The 17,595-nt window shown below is 44.0% G+C and overlaps 1 protein-coding gene across 1 annotated transcript; it reads left to right on the forward strand.

Moving 5' to 3' along the window:
* Nucleotides 1-1,770: 1,770 nt before the first annotated feature.
* Nucleotides 1,771-10,463, forward strand: T265_11072 (hypothetical protein; the record flags this gene model as incomplete). The annotated part of the gene is made up of 4 exons (XM_009177624.1): nucleotides 1,771-1,996; nucleotides 3,625-4,974; nucleotides 7,205-7,477; nucleotides 9,106-10,463. The coding sequence occupies 4 exons, from the start codon at nucleotides 1,771-1,773 to the stop codon at nucleotides 10,461-10,463; spliced, it is 3,207 nt and encodes a 1,068-aa protein (XP_009175888.1).
* Between the last annotated feature and the right edge of the window lie 7,132 nt (nucleotides 10,464-17,595).

A 17,595-nucleotide genomic window follows, 5' to 3' on the forward strand; every position in this document is an offset into this window, starting at 1 on the left:
AACTTGGAGCAGCCAAATGTAATTTTCACCGTTGTAGGGAGGTACAACAGGAAGCAAATGGGCACGATTGTGGTCATTCCTACTGAATTCCGGAGGTGATTTCTTCCCAAACTAGTGCGTACGTTCTTGTCGATGCTTACAGTAAGAATCTCTCCATCTCGAACAGACTGGTGGAGAGTGAATCAAAAGTCAACTTATCTCGGCTGACGCCCGTCTTCGCCATACGACTCCATAGGAGACTAGCTGCAACAGAGGATCCCCGAATAAGGCCTCAGCAGTTATTTGAAACTGTCTACGTTTTTCATTTTCCAGTACTTCCCTCGCCAATTTTGGGTGACTGGAAGAGGAAACTGCCATTGGGTTGACTTGTTTAATCAACCTGCAGGTTCATGAAGTCGTAGTTGAGGATTTTAAGTCACACAGTGAGAACGAAATCAGATTACAGGGGTCATAATTTACCATCAGCGCTTTCACCAGTTATCTTCAGAGGTCACCCTCTGAATGGAGCATCTACCAGCCATGTAGACCAGAATGGTCGACCCCATCAAACCACCTGTTAAAGTGAGAAAAAAATTGTCAAAGTGTGTTCGTCGGAATAGTTTCGTGTAGCAACACAGAATGGTTGATGGAAACAAACGAAACTCAACGAAAACTCCTTCCTAAACGTTGTTTCTGAAATGCGGATAAAGATTAACAACAGAAACTATTCAACACAGGAAAATGTGATCGCTTCTCTACCTCTCATAAGTAGGCATATCATCCGGTGTCATCTTGCAAACTGTCCTGTCATTTTTCGTCTGGGTTCACATTAAATAAGGTAAATCTGGCAAGTAATCGAAATAAGAATAAGAATTCATTCAACCCAGAAGGGGTGAAACAAGCGATGCACAAACTGGATGGGTACTAAAACACAAAGGTGACTTTGGGACATGTGCGGTGTGCTGTATGGGTGACCAGTACAACAGAGGTTAGGGCGGCGTGTACCGGAGATAAAGACCACTTGGGTGATTCATCCAGTTTAAATAAACGTGTTTGGTGGATAGCCGGAGTGATCTGTTACAAGGCTGCGATGAGTTAGTTAGGGAAAAGTACGAACATAAATTCTGTGAATGACTTACTGGTCAGACAGAGCATAGTTGCGGTGAAACACGAATGAGACACAGAGGTCAATAAACTGCCATGATGTCGGAGCCTAGACAGGAGTACGGTCGGATTCGGATGGCGGAGCGTCGAGGCGATGGTTTGGCGCTTAGCATTTGAGCTATCTTCAATCAAAGCACGGTGTGCTTCTGTGATCTGTGACGATTCATAGTCACTCGTCGCCTTAGTGTGTGACAGTACAGAAGGTATTGGAATGTAAAACATACAGATTAGTTCATTTGACAGCATTCAGTACAAGGGAATGAATCCTCACAACCGTGTGTAAACGGATTTTACCCCTCATGCGTAAATCCGGGGATGATATTCATTCTGATGTATTTTCGGTTTCCCTATCGAAAAATGGTCACCTTAATTTATGTACAGAGAGACTAGGCTGTATCAGTCTTAACTGTGGCGCTTGAACACGATCTATGCCGGTTTGTATTGGTGCTGGTAAAGACATACTCGTTCTGCATGTGTGTACGGTTTTAATGAAACCTTTAGCCGATGCAATCTGAGGGGGTAATCATACAAAATCTGACACGGCAGACATCTTGATCGCCGCCTCCACACTGTTTTTTAGTACCGGAAGGACCGACAAACGCTTCACTGCCAATCAGCACGTCCACGATGGACCCATTCTGGTACGTTCCTCCCGATCAATATGCCGGCCTAATCTGGACAAACACCTCTATACCCGAGAATGGCCAAGAGAAATTGGAAAACGCGAATGAAAGGCTATTCTTCTGGATGGCAGTCGCTGTCTATTCGACTTGTGTGAATGTGGTTATATCCTTGCTCTGTCACTTGTCCAAACGCCTGGTCATGCCAAAACCGACAAAAACGGCCACTCAAGGTAAGTCTGTACCACCGTGCTTCATCAAAAGGAATTTGCAACAGTAGGACACATTACAAGTGATCAGTGTGAGCCGTCTTCCGTCCTCATAAAACTGTTTGACAAGTGCTTATGTGCCCTGAAGTTCTGGAAGATTATTCCAGTTCTCGTCAACTCTCAGAAGCCTGGCTTTTTTCCTCGTTTTGATAGATCGACAGCTGCATAACGATAGCCACAGCGACACTGCCAGGGATAACCACGCGTTCAATTACGTCGGCTGATTGAAGAGTGGATACAACTTAGAGTAAAAAGCAGGACACCCATAGGATTTGCAAGCACTGAATATAATTTTACAAGCCAGTTTCTTGGCTTATGTGGGATGTTTTAGCTTTGTGGTTTGGGGTCGGATTGAATTCACTAAAAATACTGCTTTAGAGACCCCCCGAGCTTTCGGTATCTGTTGATCGGCTCAGTTGTTGAGCAGGTTGGAGTATAACACGATAGGTTTTAGACTGCACCGGAAAAACAAAAATGATATTACCTATCAATCTCAAGTTTTGGTTTATTCACTGGGCTGGTTACTCCATTCTCCTTTCATTTTGGAACTCATATGTTCAGCTAATTCTTCCGAAGGTTGTCACCACTATGCGTTCGATTCTTGCAGCGCTTTTTGTTGGATCTGAAAATTTTGCTAAGACGACTGCTAATGTCATATCGCCTCAAAGCCTCTAGCAGCAAATGTGATGTTCCATTGGAAAAAATATCAAAACACTGAAAAATTGTGTTCAGTGTGTTTGTGAAGGAGGGTGATTAACATGAAACATCATCCCCTCAGGATTGACAGCGAATGTCTGACACGCGGACAGCGCTTTGATGCGTCTCCAAATGTGTCAGCAGCGTTTGGGGCAAAACACGATAATTCGTTTTACGTGAGTATGAAGTGGACACATTTCTGAGTGGCCAGTCCCAGTTAGCGCAAAATAATACTAGTGTGATGGTGGACACTACTGATGAGGCCTGCGAGTAATATGTGGGTTTTTCGTAAATCCGCATAAAGTGGGTCACGGAGAGGTTGGCTCAAGGCTAGAAAAATTGGCAAAGATCGAGGATTGTGCGGTTCCCAATTCAAAGCGGTCTCTATGACAGTTTCTTAGACAAAGAGCATACTACAGCCGGTTTGTTTAGGATTTCAACACGATTTATGCTCCACTGTGCGTCTGAAATTCGAATGAACCAGGGAAGCACAAGAGGATTTCGAGCGTGTCAAATCGCAGATGCTGGATCAACAACTGCCCAAGGTCAGAGGGATGTTCACTGTTGCAGGAAATAATACTAGTATTCTCGACAAGTATCTCTCGCTGAATAGATAAGTAAGCATACAAAATCCACACGTTTAGACCAAACGGCTTACTGGATTTGTTCTCACAGAATTATCACAGTATAGTAACGCAAGTATGATGTGATGTAAATATAGTTTTGGAAAAAAATCGTGCGTGTGAATGAACTATCAAGGTGGTAATACAAAAAATAAGACGATTTTTTGGTAATAAATCAGTTAAATTAGTCACTGAATGGCTGAGCTCGTTTTTGGCATTTGTTGGTTGGTTGGTTTCTTTTATTCTAAACAATTTCTGTTTCAAACTTTTCAGTGAGACTGGACCAGTCTGATTCCGGAGTAAGAAGGACATATTATCGTATCCCTGTTTTCAACTGGATAATGTCCAAGGCTGTCTCACGAGATTCTGGAAAGTCCTCCTGGCGGTGCACGGTCCGAACTGACTGCTGCGTATACCAGGCAATTTATACTTGTGGTGCATGCCATTTGAAACGTCCTCAATCGCAGAGTAGTTTAGACTACGTGATACGCACGTTCGACCCTCGAGGTGCCAAGGCTTTGGAGTTCACTGGTCCCCGTAAGTTGGACAGCACTGAGGCAACAAATGGCAAAAGAGAATTAGAGTTAGACCAACCAGCATCATCCCTACTACAAGTTCCAAATCTCCCCGCGAACCGTGTAATGACAAAACGCCAAAACGTACCCATTCTTCCAAGAGTCGCTTTATTTTTTGTTCATCTCCTCGCCGTTCTGGACATTATCCAAGTGATTTGTGACTACATTTTCCCGTTTATATTACGCTCTCCACAAGTCGAGAATATGATTCCGTCCAGGATGCGATATCACCTGGATTGCCACTTGCGCATTATGATTAGTATGCCTACCAGATTTGTTGTGGAGTGGACACTGGTGGTTTACGGAGTCGAACGACTCATTACGACCATTCGTCGGAAACCTCTGTTTCGTGCGTACCCGAAGCGAGTCACGGATCATGCGGAATTCAATGCGTTGAAAGTCAAGATCGGAATGGGTTTGTTCATCGTGATCATGTTTGCCGCATGCAGCAACTATTTCATTATTGTGGGTCAGCCAACTGCACTAATCGATGCTACGGGTAGAAAATACAGACGCCTAATTGTTTCTTGTAACATTCGGAAGGAGTTCCAACAGTTGAATACGCGGGTTTTGAATTATGTGAAAGTGTTTCTGTTTGCCTGTATACCTCAGTTGATCACCTTAGTTTGCCTCACTTCAATTGCCTTTATTTGGTCCCTTCATCGAATATTTTCTCAGACAGCCCGCGCTGTTCCACAAACGAATGTGTGTGAGTTCGACTCATCCAACTATCTGTTCGCATCAAACATGTGCACAGCCATGTTTTACGTACACGGTCTTCTGCGACTCGGTTTCCAAAGCTTGACGAATTTGAAAAGCATTAGTGAAACGATTATGAAACAGTCTCCGGGACATGAGATCCTCATGTGGGAGCCCAAATTGGCCATGATGCGCATTGCATTCACGCCCACGATCATTTCCGTTCTACTGGCATTTCTTCTGTTGGAACGCAGAAAAGGACTGCGTGATACAACGTGTTCAACAGTCAAACTGGTTTCATCTCCTTTGCCTTCCGATGTATGCTCTATGGATGACAACCCCTCGCACTGTAAATGATGTCCTATCGCGTATTTTGTGCAAAACAGATGAGATGTTCCACAGATCTTAGCTGGTTTTATCACATTTGCGTGTTGAAGAACTTGCTACGCACCATTTTACAACAGATCCCCGGGAATGAGGACTGACAACAGTTGATCAAGTTCTTCTTCGTAGTAGCGCCCGTCAGTATAAATCGGCCGACCAGAATGATTACATTTCGTCACCAATTGAATTACAGTCTGCAACCTTCTGGAGGATAAAATGCTAGTTATATAGGTTTGATACATCATCATCATCATTGTCAGCTGTAATAACCGCGTACAGTGGTTGTAGCTGCCGCAATTTCGTTCATTGATGATTTGGTTGGGGGGGGGTGGTAGGTAGCTGCGCATTGGATGCGGGAGCTGATAAATTAGTGCATAAATCCAGCACTGTCAGTGGGCGTGACTGGGCCATGTCTGAATCGCCTTGATGCACACACATCTGGAAGCATTCTCGACTGCTGAAGCACTGTGAAGTTGTCGAGGCCTAGACACAAGCCCTCAAGTCAGAGATCGGTAATCGATCGGTCAATCGATCGTCACAACCAGGACAGTTACTGGGTCGTCGTTCGATTAGTCGGGCACACCAATCGCATCGCTCAAGTGTGAAGACGTTCGCCTGTTCAGACGTGATAATTCAGATGCGTCCAACGTGCGTTGGTGGAGTAGTGGTTACACGCTCGCCACGCATGTCAGATGTCCGGGGTTCAGATCCCGGCACGGTCATTGGGTATGCACTGCTGATGAGCTCTAATAAGAGCGAAACTCGAGTCCAGTGCTTCCCTTTGCTGTGGACTCACCGGAATAATTACGCCAGAACAGGAACACGGTCGTTCAAACGAGAGTTGTGTGACTATGAACAAAAAGAACGGAAATTGTGAGACCTAATCTGATGATATTTGTTCGCATCACGATCAGGTTTTGATATCAGACAGGCGTATACGAAAATGTAGAGTAGCATACCAAATAGCCTGTTTAACGAAACTTCATCTTGGAACAAAATATAGGAGTAGCGCATCTGTCTGCATGATGGCCCAGGTAGAAATGAGGCTCCAAAAGTGCGTGCATATTTAGCGAAATGCACTCGCTTGCAAAGAAATTCGATCTTGCGGGAGACACTCCTGGAACCCAGCTGAAGCGCTCGTTTTATGAGTAGTATATAGCGCGCATTCTTACTTCTGTCTTCAAATGGTTCCCTTCTAAAGTAACAATTTCAATGTTTGATCTAATATACTTAAAATAAACATGGATTAATTTACGAATTTCCTTTGAACACAAACCAATGATCTTGACGCTGGAACGGCTCCGTCAATACTGCGACGTACTATCTGGATCGGTTTAATTGTATTGTCAAAACGGTTTCAAACTGTCTGAGAAGACCACCATCATATTCCAATCATTTCCATTTGCAATAAGAACACAGATGGGGTGACGAACATGTTTTCGGCGAGGTCTTTTCAAGTCATACAATTGCAAAGGTTAAGAGAGCGGTATTTAACATATTTGAATGAGTATGGTGTAAATGGACGGGGAATCGAGTGAGATGACATTGGCTACCTATCAAAGAACAATTAGTTCAGGTTACCAATAGGATGACTTGAGCTAGTCAGCGGCAGGGTGCTGTAGTTGTATGGTCAGCACAAGTTTCATGGATGAGGGGAGATGAGTTGGATCATGGCAGCGGTCGGATTCGGATGGCGGAGCGTCGAGGCGATGGTTTGGCGCTTAGCATTTGAGCTATCTTCAATCAAAGCACGGTGTGCTTCTGTGATCTGTGACGATTCATAGTCACTCGTCGCCTTAGTGTGTGACAGTACAGAAGGTATTGGAATGTAAAACATACAGATTAGTTCATTTGACAGCATTCAGTACAAGGGAATGAATCCTCACAACCGTGTGTAAACGGATTTTACCCCTCATGCGTAAATCCGGGGATGATATTCATTCTGATGTATTTTCGGTTTCCCTATCGAAAAATGGTCACCTTAATTTATGTACAGAGAGACTAGGCTGTATCAGTCTTAACTGTGGCGCTTGAACACGATCTATGCCGGTTTGTATTGGTGCTGGTAAAGACATACTCGTTCTGCATGTGTGTACGGTTTTAATGAAACCTTTAGCCGATGCAATCTGAGGGGGTAATCATACAAAATCTGACACGGCAGACATCTTGATCGCCGCCTCCACACTGTTTTTTAGTACCGGAAGGACCGACAAACGCTTCACTGCCAATCAGCACGTCCACGATGGACCCATTCTGGTACGTTCCTCCCGATCAATATGCCGGCCTAATCTGGACAAACACCTCTATACCCGAGAATGGCCAAGAGAAATTGGAAAACGCGAATGAAAGGCTATTCTTCTGGATGGCAGTCGCTGTCTATTCGACTTGTGTGAATGTGGTTATATCCTTGCTCTGTCACTTGTCCAAACGCCTGGTCATGCCAAAACCGACAAAAACGGCCACTCAAGGTAAGTCTGTACCACCGTGCTTCATCAAAAGGAATTTGCAACAGTAGGACACATTACAAGTGATCAGTGTGAGCCGTCTTCCGTCCTCATAAAACTGTTTGACAAGTGCTTATGTGCCCTGAAGTTCTGGAAGATTATTCCAGTTCTCGTCAACTCTCAGAAGCCTGGCTTTTTTCCTCGTTTTGATAGATCGACAGCTGCATAACGATAGCCACAGCGACACTGCCAGGGATAACCACGCGTTCAATTACGTCGGCTGATTGAAGAGTGGATACAACTTAGAGTAAAAAGCAGGACACCCATAGGATTTGCAAGCACTGAATATAATTTTACAAGCCAGTTTCTTGGCTTATGTGGGATGTTTTAGCTTTGTGGTTTGGGGTCGGATTGAATTCACTAAAAATACTGCTTTAGAGACCCCCCGAGCTTTCGGTATCTGTTGATCGGCTCAGTTGTTGAGCAGGTTGGAGTATAACACGATAGGTTTTAGACTGCACCGGAAAAACAAAAATGATATTACCTATCAATCTCAAGTTTTGGTTTATTCACTGGGCTGGTTACTCCATTCTCCTTTCATTTTGGAACTCATATGTTCAGCTAATTCTTCCGAAGGTTGTCACCACTATGCGTTCGATTCTTGCAGCGCTTTTTGTTGGATCTGAAAATTTTGCTAAGACGACTGCTAATGTCATATCGCCTCAAAGCCTCTAGCAGCAAATGTGATGTTCCATTGGAAAAAATATCAAAACACTGAAAAATTGTGTTCAGTGTGTTTGTGAAGGAGGGTGATTAACATGAAACATCATCCCCTCAGGATTGACAGCGAATGTCTGACACGCGGACAGCGCTTTGATGCGTCTCCAAATGTGTCAGCAGCGTTTGGGGCAAAACACGATAATTCGTTTTACGTGAGTATGAAGTGGACACATTTCTGAGTGGCCAGTCCCAGTTAGCGCAAAATAATACTAGTGTGATGGTGGACACTACTGATGAGGCCTGCGAGTAATATGTGGGTTTTTCGTAAATCCGCATAAAGTGGGTCACGGAGAGGTTGGCTCAAGGCTAGAAAAATTGGCAAAGATCGAGGATTGTGCGGTTCCCAATTCAAAGCGGTCTCTATGACAGTTTCTTAGACAAAGAGCATACTACAGCCGGTTTGTTTAGGATTTCAACACGATTTATGCTCCACTGTGCGTCTGAAATTCGAATGAACCAGGGAAGCACAAGAGGATTTCGAGCGTGTCAAATCGCAGATGCTGGATCAACAACTGCCCAAGGTCAGAGGGATGTTCACTGTTGCAGGAAATAATACTAGTATTCTCGACAAGTATCTCTCGCTGAATAGATAAGTAAGCATACAAAATCCACACGTTTAGACCAAACGGCTTACTGGATTTGTTCTCACAGAATTATCACAGTATAGTAACGCAAGTATGATGTGATGTAAATATAGTTTTGGAAAAAAATCGTGCGTGTGAATGAACTATCAAGGTGGTAATACAAAAAATAAGACGATTTTTTGGTAATAAATCAGTTAAATTAGTCACTGAATGGCTGAGCTCGTTTTTGGCATTTGTTGGTTGGTTGGTTTCTTTTATTCTAAACAATTTCTGTTTCAAACTTTTCAGTGAGACTGGACCAGTCTGATTCCGGAGTAAGAAGGACATATTATCGTATCCCTGTTTTCAACTGGATAATGTCCAAGGCTGTCTCACGAGATTCTGGAAAGTCCTCCTGGCGGTGCACGGTCCGAACTGACTGCTGCGTATACCAGGCAATTTATACTTGTGGTGCATGCCATTTGAAACGTCCTCAATCGCAGAGTAGTTTAGACTACGTGATACGCACGTTCGACCCTCGAGGTGCCAAGGCTTTGGAGTTCACTGGTCCCCGTAAGTTGGACAGCACTGAGGCAACAAATGGCAAAAGAGAATTAGAGTTAGACCAACCAGCATCATCCCTACTACAAGTTCCAAATCTCCCCGCGAACCGTGTAATGACAAAACGCCAAAACGTACCCATTCTTCCAAGAGTCGCTTTATTTTTTGTTCATCTCCTCGCCGTTCTGGACATTATCCAAGTGATTTGTGACTACATTTTCCCGTTTATATTACGCTCTCCACAAGTCGAGAATATGATTCCGTCCAGGATGCGATATCACCTGGATTGCCACTTGCGCATTATGATTAGTATGCCTACCAGATTTGTTGTGGAGTGGACACTGGTGGTTTACGGAGTCGAACGACTCATTACGACCATTCGTCGGAAACCTCTGTTTCGTGCGTACCCGAAGCGAGTCACGGATCATGCGGAATTCAATGCGTTGAAAGTCAAGATCGGAATGGGTTTGTTCATCGTGATCATGTTTGCCGCATGCAGCAACTATTTCATTATTGTGGGTCAGCCAACTGCACTAATCGATGCTACGGGTAGAAAATACAGACGCCTAATTGTTTCTTGTAACATTCGGAAGGAGTTCCAACAGTTGAATACGCGGGTTTTGAATTATGTGAAAGTGTTTCTGTTTGCCTGTATACCTCAGTTGATCACCTTAGTTTGCCTCACTTCAATTGCCTTTATTTGGTCCCTTCATCGAATATTTTCTCAGACAGCCCGCGCTGTTCCACAAACGAATGTGTGTGAGTTCGACTCATCCAACTATCTGTTCGCATCAAACATGTGCACAGCCATGTTTTACGTACACGGTCTTCTGCGACTCGGTTTCCAAAGCTTGACGAATTTGAAAAGCATCAGTGAAACGATTATGAAACAGTCTCCGGGACATGAGATCCTCATGTGGGAGCCCAAATTGGCCATGATGCGCATTGCATTCACGCCCACGATCATTTCCGTTCTACTGGCATTTCTTCTGTTGGAACGCAGAAAAGGACTGCGTGATACAACGTGTTCAACAGTCAAACTGGTTTCATCTCCTTTGCCTTCCGATGTATGCTCTATGGATGACAACCCCTCGCACTGTAAATGATGTCCTATCGCGTATTTTGTGCAAAACAGATGAGATGTTCCACAGATCTTAGCTGGTTTTATCACATTTGCGTGTTGAAGAACTTGCTACGCACCATTTTACAACAGATCCCCGGGAATGAGGACTGACAACAGTTGATCAAGTTCTTCTTCGTAGTAGCGCCCGTCAGTATAAATCGGCCGACCAGAATGATTACATTTCGTCACCAATTGAATTACAGTCTGCAACCTTCTGGAGGATAAAATGCTAGTTATATAGGTTTGATACATCATCATCATCATTGTCAGCTGTAATAACCGCGTACAGTGGTTGTAGCTGCCGCAATTTCGTTCATTGATGATTTGGTTGGGGGGGGGTGGTAGGTAGCTGCGCATTGGATGCGGGAGCTGATAAATTAGTGCATAAATCCAGCACTGTCAGTGGGCGTGACTGGGCCATGTCTGAATCGCCTTGATGCACACACATCTGGAAGCATTCTCGACTGCTGAAGCACTGTGAAGTTGTCGAGGCCTAGACACAAGCCCTCAAGTCAGAGATCGGTAATCGATCGGTCAATCGATCGTCACAACCAGGACAGTTACTGGGTCGTCGTTCGATTAGTCGGGCACACCAATCGCATCGCTCAAGTGTGAAGACGTTCGCCTGTTCAGACGTGATAATTCAGATGCGTCCAACGTGCGTTGGTGGAGTAGTGGTTACACGCTCGCCACGCATGTCAGATGTCCGGGGTTCAGATCCCGGCACGGTCATTGGGTATGCACTGCTGATGAGCTCTAATAAGAGCGAAACTCGAGTCCAGTGCTTCCCTTTGCTGTGGACTCACCGGAATAATTACGCCAGAACAGGAACACGGTCGTTCAAACGAGAGTTGTGTGACTATGAACAAAAAGAACGGAAATTGTGAGACCTAATCTGATGATATTTGTTCGCATCACGATCAGGTTTTGATATCAGACAGGCGTATACGAAAATGTAGAGTAGCATACCAAATAGCCTGTTTAACGAAACTTCATCTTGGAACAAAATATAGGAGTAGCGCATCTGTCTGCATGATGGCCCAGGTAGAAATGAGGCTCCAAAAGTGCGTGCATATTTAGCGAAATGCACTCGCTTGCAAAGAAATTCGATCTTGCGGGAGACACTCCTGGAACCCAGCTGAAGCGCTCGTTTTATGAGTAGTATATAGCGCGCATTCTTACTTCTGTCTTCAAATGGTTCCCTTCTAAAGTAACAATTTCAATGTTTGATCTAATATACTTAAAAAAAACATGGATTGATTTACGAATTTCCTTTGAACACAAACCAATGATCTTGACGCTGGAACGGCTCCGTCAATACTGCGACGACTATCTGGAATCGGTTTAATTGTATTGTCAAAACGGTTTCAAACTGTCTGAGAAGACCACCATCATATTCCAATCATTTCCATTTGCAATAAGAACACAGATGGGGTGACGAACATGTTTTCGGCGAGGTCTTTTCAAGTCATACAATTGCAAAGGTTAAGAGAGCGGTATTTAACATATTTGAATGAGTATGGTGTAAATGGACGGGGAATCGAGTGAGATGACATTGGCTACCTATCAAAGAACAATTAGTTCAGGTTACCAATAGGATGACTTGAGCTAGTCAGCGGCAGGGTGCTGTAGTTGTATGGTCAGCACAAGTTTCATGGATGAGGGGAGATGAGTTGGATCATGGCAGGTACAACACATGAACAAAGCGTTTCTGCCGACAAAGGATCGGGTCGCGATGTCCTATGGCGATAGCTTCAGCCACTGCGATTGTGCGCTGCTGTACTGATCTGGGTTGATTAGCCGGCGCCTTGCAAACAACGCGGAAGCTTTAGCTGGGTATCACGTTGGGTGCAGTGTTAGCAAAATGTTGTACTACGGAGGTGGTTATCATCCGCCTAGTTCCAGAAGCTAGCCAGGGTGGATTGTGTTCCGAGTTGCCTAGTCGTGTGTCCTATGTATTCGGGTTTCAAACTGTCTGAGAAAACCACCATCAGCTTTCTGTTGAAATCCGACTCGGTATCTCCTTTGAATAAATTCACTTGCATTTACGTTGTGCCAACAATAGAGATTCAAGGGAGCTTCTTGTCTAGGATTCTATTCAAACAAATGTGTTACCCAAAGGCTGACCATAGTTTCAGTTGGCACAACATTTTTTCGTGACACAACTCACCACTCACAAGGTTATAGAAGCCTCACTAACGATTCCATCTGTTGGCCTGTTACTGAAACCTAGTCTAGTTTCTCCAAGAAAAACTCACTTTTCGAGAAATACACTCGTTTGTAAATCGATTTGGTATTCACAAGGGACTCAAATGAATCTCTCGTTTATGATATTCAACAACTGAATGTGCTGCACACAGGCTACCTCATGTTTCAGTTGGCACGATATTCGAGATATCGCAGTATATTTTCATAAAGGAAACTACTCACAAGATCGAAGAGTTTTCAGCAACCTTGTGAGTAGTTTCCTTTATGAAAAAAAATACTCACTTTATTCACCGCACAAACGAATGAGCAATTAGAATGAGAACTGGAACAACAGACATTCAGTGAAACAAAAGCACTTTCACTCCAAGCTAATGGCGATCTGGACATCTGAAAATGTATTTATAAACGGAAGTGTGTCACAGCAAGGTACGGAAGCAATGGTGGCGGTAGATTAATGATAAGGAGGAATTTTTTAGCTCACGATGTCTCGTGAATTAAGGAGTAAAGAGCGGGTTTGCGTCATGCGTGATTTGTGAGAACCATTCCGGAGGATTTAGATGTGGTTTTTGGTTAGCAAAGTGCTTTGGTTTTCCGTAGTTGGTTGATTTGATTATGAATACGTGGAGCCAAGCTACTACTGAAATGGGTGTCGTCTGAGAGCACTTAATTGAACTTTGGGTCTCGACTTACTGATTTTTCCTACCATTTTGTGTGAGATCACGCCCAGGAAAGGCCGGAAATAAGTACGAATCCTTCCGGTTCTGGGGGTAGTTAAAGTTAACGTCTTTTTCTATGGTGTTCACCCGACTGCGTCCACTTTTTCCCCCTGACTGATCCTCCAATTCGTTGTATTACAAACTACGAACGTAGGACTTATTTTACGGGTTCGCGCTGGTCACTACAAGATGCAACTCCCTCCACAGGGTCCAAGCGTTCGGTTGGATATTGAGAACGCTTGAGTAGACTAGAAGGGTCCCCCTACACTTCGTCGGTTTCCTGCATTCACCGTCTACTGGCGTCAAGTAATATCGTACCTTTTCGGTGGGTAACGATTTTATTTGTAAGACCGGTTGTAGTGAACAAGTTGCTAGGATCCATACCTTTGATAGTATTTTTTCTGACCCTTTATGACACTTTCAAGTTGTTTACAAGGCATATTCACAAGAGTAACTCCACATTTTCCTCTCTGATGAAAGAATCGACAGCAGGCGATTTTATAATGACCTACCTCAGTACCTTCGGAACGCACAGTACTGGTTCCTGTGTTCAAGCTGGAATGAATTGCAAACATTTTCGAGATATATGCTGCGCAGCGAATGACCCCACTGGACATACTGGTCTGCCACGCCTGTGGCTCACAGCAACCTTTTCGAAATATAATCAGATATTCGTAATGCACTGCTCATAAAGTTGCTAGAAATTCTTCGACAGCACACGACCGGTTTCGCACTTCTTGGGGCCCATCAGGTAGGCGCAGTCCCCGAGTTTCCGTCAACCTTATGATCTGCTTGAACCCAAATTGGACAGTTTTCGAGAAATACACTCATTTGCAAACTCATTTTGTTTTGCGAGAGACTGGAAACATCACAAAGGAGAGATTCAGCTGCGTTCCAGGTGAGTCTTCGGTTTGTTGAAGAGCGTGTGCATTCGGATCACTTTCCCAATAAAGCTGGAACAGCTTCGACGTAACGGGCGAACGGTATCTTCGAGCGACGCATAATACCAGAATCTCCGAGAAGGCAAAACAAAATTGGAACTGGGTTTCTATACGGTACTGCTATTATTGTAAGACAAATTCACAAATTATACAAACCTCGACAGTAGATACTCGTCCATAACAAATGGTTCACTTGGACTACAAAAGTACAAACCAGAGGAGCAAACAGGCTCCCACGTGAGACAGTCACACGTACACAAAGTCGGCCCCAAGTGGCCGGATGACCTCAACGCCAAATGAGTGAAGCGGTAAGGAGAAATAAACGCCAGTTCATATACATGCACTAATCACAAAAGTGGGGCCGGTTACAAATGGGGGCAGAATAAACGTGGGGAATTTCAAGTGTCAACGCAATGGATTATACATTCGAGTAGAAACTTGTAGCAAGCATCCATGTCAACTTATGATACTCAGTAAAATAGCTATATTGCTGCACATCATGCCAGACTAGGTTTTCCAGCAGAATTACCAAATTCACTCATATTACTCTGCACATTCGCCTTGATTTTGAAAGGACGGTGGACGGTGTTACTACAGGGGGATAAAAAAATAGTTGAGAATTATCCCAGAAACAGTTGCACGGCAACCATATGATGATGTTGGTCTTTACAAACGGTATATTAATCAACTTTCGGTTGTTTTGCCTGAAACTCCACGTTGATTTTGTTTACTTTGGACTTCGGAATATTATTCATCCCAGTTTATCGTCGTCTTATGAGGCTGAATTTCTAAATCGTCCATTACTTTGACATTTGAAATTCTCCACGTTTCTTCTGTTTCTATTTTTAACCCCCGCCCCACTTTTGCGTTTAGTGCTTGTGTATGAACTGGCGCTTGTTTGACCTAGAGGTCACGCAGCCATTTCGTGGCACGTATGACTGTCTCACGTGGAAGACTGTTTGTTCACTTGGTTCCTACTTTTATAGTCTAAGTGGACAATTTTTGTGGACGAGTGTCCACTGTCAACGTTTGCATGTTTTGTGAGGACAATATAATAGTCTTGAAAAACGCCCATATGCATTTAGCTACCACTCAAAATGGCTAACCCCAGATACAACAATCGTTTATAAGATTCACTTTTATCCATATCGCTGGCGGGTTTTCCTTGAAGTTTTTCGCAGTCAGCAAGAACGAAGTGTTTCCCGCCGTTGCTTTTGATCTGTGATGTCCCTACTGTCATTAATGTATTGAGGAGGAAACGAAAGACATAAAAATCTTCAGGGAACTCTAAGCTACAGGAGGGTAAAAAAATTAGCCGAGAATTATCCCAGGAACAGTAGCGTGGCAACCATGTGATGATCTTGGTCTTTACAAACGGCATATTAATCAACTTTAAGTATTTTGCCTGGAACCTCACGTTGATTTTTCTACTTCTGAACGTCGGAATAATATTAATTCCAGTTTATCGGCTTCTTATGAGGCTCGTTGGATCATCCGTTAATTAGACATTTGAAATTCTTCACGTTTCTTCTGTTCCTATTTGTAACCCTTGCTCTAATTTTGTGTTTAGTGCGTGTGTATGAACTGGCGTTTGTTTGACCTTGAGGTCATCCAGTCATTTGGTGGCTGACCTTATACACGTATGACTGTCTCACGTGGAAGCTTGCTTGCTCGTATGGTTCGTGATTTTATAGTCGAACTGGACGATTTGTTGTGGACGAGTATGCATCCACTGTCGACGTTTGTATGAACTGTATGAAAAAGATAACAGTCGTAAGAATGATCATACGCATTCAGCTACCACTCAGAATGATTAGCCCCAGATACAATAATAGTTTAAAAATTCACTTTTATCCAAATCGCTGGTGGGTCTTCCTTGAAGTTTTTTCGAACTCATTAAGAGCGAAATGTTTCCCGCCGTTGGTTTTGACTCTGTGATGTCCCTACTGTCATTAATGTGTTGAGGGCGAGACGAAAGACATAAAACTATCTGAGGAACTCTAAGCCACAAAATGATAGGAATAATTTCTTTAGAACGTTGTGGGCCTGGGCGAATTCAACGTTCCATTCGATGCTAATTTTCGTACCCCATGATTTTAAAGTAGGTGTTACGGTAGTTTCGAAGGCGCTCTAGTGATATCATCTTTCTATTTGCACACTACACCCCCTTATTTAATGCTCGATCGTTTTCTTACACTCGTCTTCGTACTCTTTGGACTTTTTGAGCTGGTGTCCGCTGCGGATGTTTGACACACATCTACTGCCTTCCATTGAAACTCAAACTATTGGTATTTTCCTGAATATTGAGTGCCTTGAAACTCAAACTATTGGTATTTTCCTGAGTGCCTCCAGCTCTGAGGGACGATGACACTCAGTGAAATTCCAACTGCACCTGATTATGGGCGTTCTGCCCACTCATCTCTATTAACAGGCTCACACTGCTGACTTCACCCCTCTCAAACAGTGCCGATATTTACTGAGTCTAACTTGACCTCATGATGATCCCCCCATTTCTTCGCTTACTCCACCCATGTACTTTTGATCCCCACTTGTTTTGCTCACCTGTGCCTACCATTTACCTTGTGCGAAAGGCCGCCCAGTCAGACACCAGCAGGTTAGCCTGTGTGTTAGTGTGTCGATGTGGCAGTGTGCGCGAATGTGCGCAACTGACCTACTTACACATGTTTGTCCGTGCCCCGGTTGCTGAGCCTGCCCTGACTTGTTCTGCACCGCGAGACTACGTTTGAAGGTGACAACCGCAACGCAGACTACCAAGTCAACATTCCACTTTCCGCTGTCTGGTGTGCGGACGTCGGCACTACACTGTGCCACTCAGTGACAGCCTTGCACACTTTTTGAAACCACAGTCAAGGACAAATGAGGTCTGTTGTACAGTGTCTTCGTCCAAAAAGTACCGTAGACTTTCGAACCAATTATTTATCCCTTTTGACATTCGGGGTCGTCGTATCGGGAACCTCAATATCGCGCGGGCAGTCCATTTGCCGCGTTACCGTTGTACGATCCTGTGCTAAGGCCGTGATCTCAAAGCCAGGAATTGGTTAATTAGCCTAAACACACGATCTAAGAGTCCTATCTGACACGTAAAGTGTAGTCTAATTCGCCAACGGACGGTCAGTAATGATTGCTGAGAAACCGAATTCCACGAACTTCACCTGCCTTCGTTCAGTAGTCGCAATTGGGCAGTGAACAATATATTGAATTGGAATTGGGCAGACAGTATAGATAGGTA

Source organism: Opisthorchis viverrini (genome assembly GCF_000715545.1).
Source record: "Opisthorchis viverrini unplaced genomic scaffold opera_v5_444, whole genome shotgun sequence".
Classification (NCBI taxonomy): Eukaryota; Metazoa; Platyhelminthes; class Trematoda; order Opisthorchiida; family Opisthorchiidae; genus Opisthorchis; species Opisthorchis viverrini.